Source organism: Bombina bombina, chromosome 7 (genome assembly GCF_027579735.1).
Source record: "Bombina bombina isolate aBomBom1 chromosome 7, aBomBom1.pri, whole genome shotgun sequence".
Lineage (NCBI taxonomy): Eukaryota > Metazoa > Chordata > Amphibia > Anura > Bombinatoridae > Bombina > Bombina bombina.
The window spans coordinates 222,478,741-222,487,360 of NC_069505.1; the positions used below are offsets into that span (position 1 = coordinate 222,478,741).

Sequence of the window (8,620 nt, forward strand, 5' to 3'; positions counted from 1 at the left end):
TGTAGACATGAATACGTGAGGATACAGATATAGTGAAACATGCAGACTCCAGCAAAGTATTAAGTGGCCAGATAAGCTATACCCGTAGCCATTGCCATAACTAGTGAAATACTGAAAAGAGATACTTAGGTCAGCTAGTCTCGTTGTGGCTGGAGTTCCATGCTGTTTGGTTAAAGAGGGTGTAAATCAGCCAACACCTGTAGCTGAACGGTTTACCTTATGGGACCCGCAACAAAATGATACCTGCAAGCCTGTATTGTACTGACTCTTTTCTGCATGATTCACATCCACAACATCCAGCATGCCAATTCCAGAGTTGTTGATCAGTCGTGCAAGCGTGGTTCCAAGTTTACCTGTATGGCAGATAGGCAGAACTCCTCTTGCAGTGGTGCATATATACTGTGAACCGGTGGAAACTTTTGCCGCCATTGCTGAATTAGAAGTTTTGTATGCAGCTTTCTCTTCCCCTCTTGTTCTGAGATCCAAGAAAGAGGCCATCACGGGGGGAGATAGTGTATGTATCAGTGCGCCCTCCCCGAGATCCAGAGGTGATACCATAGTAGATTCTGTCAGGATCAGGAAATCTAGGGCTCCTCCCACCTCCGACATCATTAACTCTTCTTCCTTTGATGAGGGGACTAAGGTTCTAAGGCTGTCATCCATCTCCCATGTGCAGGATGCGATGTTGTATGCAAAATCCTGTTGAGTGTGGTCACATTGATTGGACCCAGAGATTCCATGTCGTGAAGACTGATTTTCCAACTTTACAAGGGTGCATAGGTCCATGCAGGACGATATGAGTCGATCTAGCCCCGGCAGGAGCATGGCCTTTATTTCTGTTAGAATGTGGGTGGAAGAGCAAGTTTCTTTGGCCCTGAGTGGCTCCATAACCGGATCTGGGGTGATCGATAATAGGGAAGTAGAACTATGTACAACGTGGTGACAGAGAGCCCCACAGCACCAAACGGCTTAAAAAGAGCGCAGGGATTGCATGAGAACGGAGCGGCATAAGGGCTGGGCTCCTGGCTGGAAGGACAGGGGGGAAGGGAGAAGAGGGGGGGGGAAGGAGTTAGGTTAGAGAATAGGGAAGTAGAAGATAAGAATGAGAGGAGGGACTGAAGAGCAAGAGATGGAAGAGGGGGGTTGGAAAAGGTACATATAGGGGGAACAACAGGAAGTGGCTTCAGTACTAACCTTTTTTGTTTCAGGAGCTGCGTGTAGCTGTTGTCGAAGAAGTTGTGAAGATGCCGTCGAGAAGCAGGAAGATTCCCAAGCGTTTCCTCACAGATGATGAGACCCTCTGGAAGACGAGAGCGATCCGGGCGCAGAAGAGATTGAAGCTCCTGGAAAAGAAGCAAGAAGAGAATCAGAAGAAGCAGGAGACGGTATTACAGCAGAAGGCAGCGGTAAACCCCCCAGAGAGAGCGAGAGGACTGGATGGTAATGTGAGTATGAGAGGCAGGGCTGTGGCAGAGGAAGGGGCCAATTCCGATGTGAGTATGGGGGAATTGGTTCTGTTTAGTGGGTCAGAGCGGTGCAGCAGTCCAGAGATCCCTTTGGGCCAAGGGGGCAGTCCGGTCGCAGTGCGAGGGCGGGCAAGGGCTTACAAGGTGGGCGCAAGGCAGGGCGCAAGGCAGGACACGCAGCTGCGTAATGTGGGCCCAGATGGTGCGGGTTTCAGCAGCCGGGCGGGCGGGCAGTTGCGGGGGCGAGAGCGGGCTTATAGTGAGCGTGCAATGTCAGCAGATAGAGGCTCAAGTTCCAGACATAGGCGCGGCAGTCCCCTTCCTTCTTCCCCTTCCCCCCCCTCTTCTCCTTCTTTCTCCGGTAGTGCGCGGGATGGGCGCATGCGCACGGCAGCAGGGCGTGCGTCGCGCGATGACGTCATCGCGGGGGATTACAGGCGCAGCATAGAGGGGAATGGCAGCAGGAGCATAGTAGCAGGGGGAGTTGGGAGCGGGCGGGGGACGCGCATTAAAGAAAGTAAACAAGGCACAGCAAGCGGAGTAGATAGGAAGGCAGACAGGAAAACAGGAAGGAAGGGAGCATCAGGGAATGCTAGCCCTGCAGGCCGGGGACTCGGCGGTCCAGGCTCACAATCAGAGGAGTCAGGGGAAGAGAGGGAGGGACGAAGCAGAAGTAGGGAGGGGGTTAAAGAAAGAAAAAAATATTGTGAAGTACACAGAAAAGGGGCGAGGGACAGCAGGGCCACAAAAAGGGTCAGGTTAGAGGAGAATAGCGTAGAGCGCCCCATGATGATTAGGGATACAGAAGGCCATACATATGTGAGGGTGGAGGAGGAAAGGAGGGTTAAGGATACAGAGGATGGGGGGCGCAGCAGTGGGAGGTCAGGTCACCGGTCTTTGAAACAGGATCAAAGAAAGGGGGGGGATGGCACTAATTCAAATATGACTATGTTACAGAAGAGGGACAAGGCGGGTAAAGTAATCAGCGGAACAAGGGACAAAGAGGGCGAGGTGAGCACGGCAGCGCCGCAAGGAATGGTGGTGGAGGCAGACAAGGAGGGACAAGACGGACATCACACGCAGCAGAAGAAACACGGTAAGCAAATGTTTTATAGTGATAGTAGTGAATCTTCGTTAGATAGTTCAACTGATGATGATTTTGAGGATGATAAACGTAATGGGAGGGGGCATAGAAAAATCTTGAAAATTGTAAGAAAATTGTATGCTAAGCAAGAAAAAAAATAAGGTGGTGAAGGAAGGGTACGAGGATGGGGACAGCAGTGATAATGCAGTAAATTTAGATGATGAAGTAGCAGCGACCAAGCTCTTACCCCTTCCCACACATTTGAAGGCGAAGGTTGTTAGGAAAGCACAGAGAGGACGGTATGTGGATGTATTTGAAATGACTAGGGAAGCTTTAGCAGTTAAATCTAATGAAGGTAGGGGGAGAAAGGCAAGGCAAACATTCCCAGAATGGGTGAAAGGGATGGTCATATATGCAGAATGTTTTCTAACGGCCAATCCAGATAAGATGAAAGGGGTGCTGAGATACATACATTTGATAGCGGAATGCTACACCACATACGGGGGTTTTGCATGGAAGGATTACGATAGGGAATTTAGGAAAGGAAATATACAATTGGGAGGTAAAGGTAGGAAGGATTTTGGGGTAAAAATACTAGATACGTGGACGAGGTTGATGAAGGTCCCTGAAGCACAAGGTAGGCCCATAGGGCAAGGGAAAACATTCAGAACAGAGGCAAAGGAATGCTGGGCGTTTAATGACAAGAGGTGCGACAGGGGGAATTCATGTAAATATAAGCACGCATGTAGGCATTGTGGCGGAGCGCACTCAGGAGTGGATTGTAGGAAGGGTAATGCCAATAACAATAGCAAGTTTTCCTTTCGAGGGCACGGGGGCAACGGTAGCGGAGGAGGAATGGCGGGTAATGGCCAAAACGCCGCTGAGGGTAGATAGGATCATTGAGGAATTGGCAATGTACCCGCTGAAAGAGGAAAGGATTTTGTTAACAAATGGTTTGCGTGTAGGTTTTGTGGTCCCAGTTAAAACAGAAGTTAAAGGGGCTATGCAGGCGAGAAATTTAAAATCTGCAGCAGAATTTCCAGGAGTACTAGCGGAAAAATTGAGGAAGGAGGTTAAATTGGGGAGAATGGCAGGGCCATTCAAGGAGAAGCCGTGTGCTGACTTGATTGTGTCCCCCCTGGGAGTAGTTCCCAAGAAAGAGAAGGGTAAATACAGGATGATACAGCACCTGTCCTACCCCAGGGGGAATTCAGTCAACGACGCAATTGACAAGTTGGATTCTTCAGTGCAATATCAATCATTTGATAGTGCGGTAAGAATAGTGAAACGGCTTGGAAAAGGGGCGTTGATGGCAAAGATAGATGTGGAATCTGCTTTTAGGTTATTGCCTTTGAACACAGTTAGTTTTAATTTAATGGGTTGTAAGTTTGATGGTGATTATTACATAGATAAGTGTTTGCCCATGGGGTGTTCGGTTTCTTGTTCAGTTTTTGAAAAGTTTAGTTCATTTTTGCATTGGTTGTTTACAGAAAAAACAGGATGTGAGAGTATGTCTCACTACTTAGATGATTTTTTGGTGGTAGGCAGGAAAGAGACAGGGGAATGTAGAATCTGGAAGGAAGAGCTAGAGGCAATGTTCAAACAGTTGGGAGTGCCAGTAGCAACGGAAAAGTCGGAGGGGCCGGGTACGAGGCTGGTTTTCCTGGGTATCATGATAGATTCCGCAAAGGGGCAATGCGAGCTCCCTGCGGATAAGATTGAGAAGGCGAGACATATGATAAAAACGATGTTGAAAAGGAATAAGGTGACTCTTAGGGAAATGCAGAGATTGCTGGGGGTTTTGAATTTTGCGTGCCGGGTAATACCGGTGGGTAGATTATTTAAAAGAAGGTTGGAAATGGGGACAAAAGGGGCAAAGCTGCCCGAGCATATGGTGCGCGTCAATAAGGAAATGAAGGAAGACCTCAGAGTGTGGGAGGCATTTTTTAGATGAATTTAATGGTATCAGGATATGGGAAGAGGCAAGGTCAGTGGAAGAATTGGAGTTGTTCACAGATGCAGCAGGCAGTGCGGGGTTTGGAGCGTATTTGCAAGGTAGATGGAGCGCGGGCGAATGGCCCGCAGATTGGAAGGAGAAAGGGTGGATAAAGAACATGACTTTGCTTGAATTGTTTCCCATTATAGTAGCGATAGAGCTGTGGGGCCATGTATTAGAGAACAAAAGAATCATCTGTTGGTCCGATAATAAGGCAGTAGTGGATGTAATGAATAATTTGTCGTCATCATCTAACCCGGTTATTAAGTATTTGAGATATTTTGTATTAAAGTGCCTTAAGCACAATATTTGTTTTAAAGCACAGCATATACCAGGGTACAGGAATATTGTAGCAGACGCACTGTCAAGGTTTAAATGGGAAATATTTAGGAAGGTGGCTCCAAGGGCGAGGAAGGAAGGTGAACCCTGCCCTGTTCTTCTTTGGCAGATTGGCAGCAAATAGACGGAATCAGGGAGATGGTAGAGAAGTCCGTGGCGCCAAAAACGTGGGCCGTATACAAGAAGTATTGGGAGCGGTGGTGCGAATTTAACAAGATTATAGGTCGCGAGGAAGAAACGGTTTTTCTAGAATGGCTATGGGTATCGAAGCAAGGGGGGGTGAAGAAAGGGCAGTTGGGCACAGTACTGGCGGGGGTGTCGTATTTTTCGCAGTTATATGGGAGAAAGGATATAACAAAGAGATTTGTTGTAAGGAAAGTATTCAAGGGGTGGAGCGTAGGAGAGAAGAAGCAAGGCGATAGAAGGGAGCCGATAACAGAGGATAGGTTGGCGGAAATGTTAGCAGTGCTCAGCAAAGTATGTTTCAATGACGATGAGGCATTGGTATTCAGGGTAGCTTTCTCTTTGGCTTTCCATGGGGCATTGCGCATAGGGGAATTGCTGGCGAAGAATAGGAAAGACGTGGGCGGTGGTGTAAGGCGAGAAGATGTGAAATGGGGCGTGCGAGCAGTGCTAGTTTTAATTCGGAAATCAAAAACAGATACGGAAGGAAAAGGGGTATGGGTGTCAATGGGGAGGACAGGTGGCGCGACTTGCCCGGTGGCAGCAGTAAGGGATTATGAGCTAACAGCAAGGGCAGAGGGCCCTCAATTTGTTAGGCATAGGGACGGATCCGGCGTCACGGGTTTTCAGTTTAGGAAGGTATTGGAAAGAACGGTAGAAAGACTGGGTTGGTCAGATGCATACTATGCGCCGCACTCATTCAGAATAGGGGCAGCAACCAGTGCGGCATCTAGAGGATGTTCGATCGAGCAGATTAAAAAAATGGGAAGGTGGAAATCAGCAGCATACAAGTCCTACATCAGGCCAAAAGGGGGGGTTTGATTGCGATTAGGGATGCGAAGTCATGGCGCCAACCGAAATGAATTTAATTCTCCATTTTTCTTTGTGATTTGTTACAGGAAGAGCACTAAGGATATGGGTGGTAGGGCATTCATACGTGTACTGGGCGCAAGTTAGGGCTGCGACATTGGCAAAAGGGACACATTTGGGATTTAGATACACCGAAGCCAGTGTTAGGTGGATAGGAAAGAGAGGAATGAGGTGGGAAGAGTTGGTAAGCACCATACAGCAGGCAAGGCAGAGATGGGGGCGCCCGGACGTAATGATAATACATTTAGGAGGGAATGATATTGGAGCATACCCTCTGAGGGAACTGGAAGAAAGTATAAAAAGCGTAATGGGGTGGTTGGCGATAACATGGCAAGGAGTAAAGATAGTATGGTCAAACATAATATCAAGGTTGGTTTGGAGGAACACTGACACGCAGAGAGCGGGCTACAGAGCAAGGAGGAAGATTAATTTGGTAGTGGCAAAAGCAGTCAGGGGGATAGGTGGATCGGTGCTGGAGCACCCATTGTTGGCGGCAAAAAGGGAAGAGATATTCAGGCACGACGGAGTTCACCTGAACGAGGCCGGTAATGACCAGTTTTTGGAGGACATCAGGAGAATGTTGGAGGAAATGATCAAGGTAAGGAAAGGTCACGGGAAAAGTTTAAATGGTGTTTGGCAGAAAGAGTATTTCTTTGTTGGCGGTGAAATCGGGATCTGGCACGTAGGCAGGGCTTGCGAGGGGCGGAGGGGATCCTGTAGCATACCCAGTCTAAGTCGTGATTCGGTGGTCTAGCTAAAGGCTGGTATATGCTGCAGGTTCGCTCCTCCCCTTCTGCTCTGCCACAGGGGGGGTTTGTGGTCCCCCCCCCTGACACGTGGGATCCAAGTTCAGGTTATGCAAATGCTGACGCATTTTTGAGTGTTATGTTGATTAAGGGTATGTTATTACCCAGGGTATGTTATTACCCAGGGTATGTTATTACCCAGGGTATGTTATTACCCAGTGAGAAATTTTTTGAATTTAAATTAAATTATTAAATGTGACCTTTCCATATTTAGCCAAACTCCTGTGTTGTGTCATTATTTCAGGTTGCCAGAATGGCAGAAGTGGTAATAGATGGTGGTGTTCAAAAAGGGGGTCAATTGGGTGTAAAGTATATGGAAGCTAAATGGAGCCTCTAAGACCTTAAAAAGAGCGCAGGGATTGCATGAGAACGGAGCGGCATAAGGGCTGGGCTCCTGGCTGGAAGGACAGGGGGGAAGGGAGAAGAGGGGGGGGGAAGGAGTTAGGTTAGAGAATAGGGAAGTAGAAGATAAGAATGAGAGGAGGGACTGAAGAGCAAGAGATGGAAGAGGGGGGTTGGAAAAGGTACATATAGGGGGAACAACAGGAAGTGGCTTCAGTACTAACCTTTTTTGTTTCCCTCCCACCCTCCCTAGATGCAAGAGAGCAGTAAAGACAACTACGCGGAGAGGTCACAACCAGAGATATCGAGAGAAATTGGCATGGTTAGGGGCACGATGTCAGCTACTTAGTTGGATCGCAGTAAGACCGCCCGTGCCCCCTAATAAGGGGATCGAGAGAGCTGCAGCTGGAAGCTAGCGGGTGACTCGAGCGGTCTAAGCTAGCTGAAAGCGTTAAGATAAGCAAGCAGCCATATAGGAGAAAAGTTGATAAGTTGTTGCGGTGAAATCGGGATCTGGCACGTAGGCAGGGCTTGCGAGGGGCGGAGGGGATCCTGTAGCATACCCAGTCTAAGTCGTGATTCGGTGGTCTAGCTAAAGGCTGGTATATGCTGCAGGTTCGCTCCTCCCCTTCTGCTCTGCCACAGGGGGGGTTTGTGGTCCCCCCCCCTGACACGTGGGATCCAAGTTCAGGTTATGCAAATGCTGACGCATTTTTGAGTGTTATGTTGATTAAGGGTATGTTATTACCCAGGGTATGTTATTACCCAGGGTATGTTATTACCCAGGGTATGTTATTACCCAGTGAGAAATTTTTTGAATTTAAATTAAATTATTAAATGTGACCTTTCCATATTTAGCCAAACTCCTGTGTTGTGTCATTATTTCAGGTTGCCAGAATGGCAGAAGTGGTAATAGATGGTGGTGTTCAAAAAGGGGGTCAATTGGGTGTAAAGTATATGGAAGCTAAATGGAGCCTCTAAGACCTTATTTAGTTTACACTTCAGTCTCTTCTCAGGGGCAAGGGCGTGATGTAAGGCCCTTCACACATCAGGTTTCAGCTGCAGCAAGTGCCCACTTATGTTAGGTTGCCTGCTCAGCAAGAAAAGTAGCATGGGTTAACCGGTGGCAGTGAATAATTACTTATTTTCCAGAGTCGTTATACAGAGCTCTCTCTTCTTGCTGCCACCCGGTTGCTCCGCCCACCGGAAGTCCTCATCTTGCTTTTTAATCATCTTCTCTCCCCCCCCCCCCCACTTTTTTTTTTTTTTTTTCTCCTTTTCCTCTTTTGCTCTTCTCGCCCTATCCGTTGCCGGTCCAGCAGGGTACCTGGGATGGAGCATTTACCTACTTACAGGAGAACATCTTGTACACGTTGGGATACGAATAATGCTGTTTAAAGGGAATGCTAGGGGGGTGGCTTCGGGGGTTAGTTAGGTTTAAAATAGGTAGGGGAGAAGTTATAATCTCTCCACAACACACAAAATGAGGGAGTTATTGGCGTGTGGGTTATGGACATTCTGATAAGCAGTAATA

The 8,620-nt window shown here is 48.0% G+C and overlaps 1 protein-coding gene across 1 annotated transcript; it reads left to right on the forward strand.

Moving 5' to 3' along the window:
* Positions 1 to 1,183: 1,183 nt before the first annotated feature.
* LOC128666173 (uncharacterized) lies at positions 1,184 to 7,949 on the forward strand. Its single transcript, XM_053720625.1, has 4 exons — positions 1,184 to 1,445; positions 2,424 to 2,562; positions 5,968 to 6,536; positions 7,340 to 7,949. Exons 1-4 carry the CDS (start codon positions 1,245 to 1,247, stop codon positions 7,433 to 7,435), a joined length of 1,005 nt encoding a protein of 334 aa, XP_053576600.1. The 5' UTR covers positions 1,184 to 1,244; the 3' UTR covers positions 7,436 to 7,949.
* Positions 7,950 to 8,620: the final 671 nt, after the last annotated feature.

Coding starts and splice junctions, on each gene's coding strand:
- LOC128666173 (XM_053720625.1), top strand. CDS start 1,245: ATGCCGTCGAGAAGCAGGAAGATTCCCAAGCGTTTCCTCACAGATGAT. Junction 1,446..2,423: donor CGAGAGGACTGGATGGTAAT/GTGAGTATGAGA, acceptor ACTATGTTACAG/AAGAGGGACAAGGCGGGTAA. Junction 2,563..5,967: donor CACGCAGCAGAAGAAACACG/GTAAGCAAATGT, acceptor GATTTGTTACAG/GAAGAGCACTAAGGATATGG.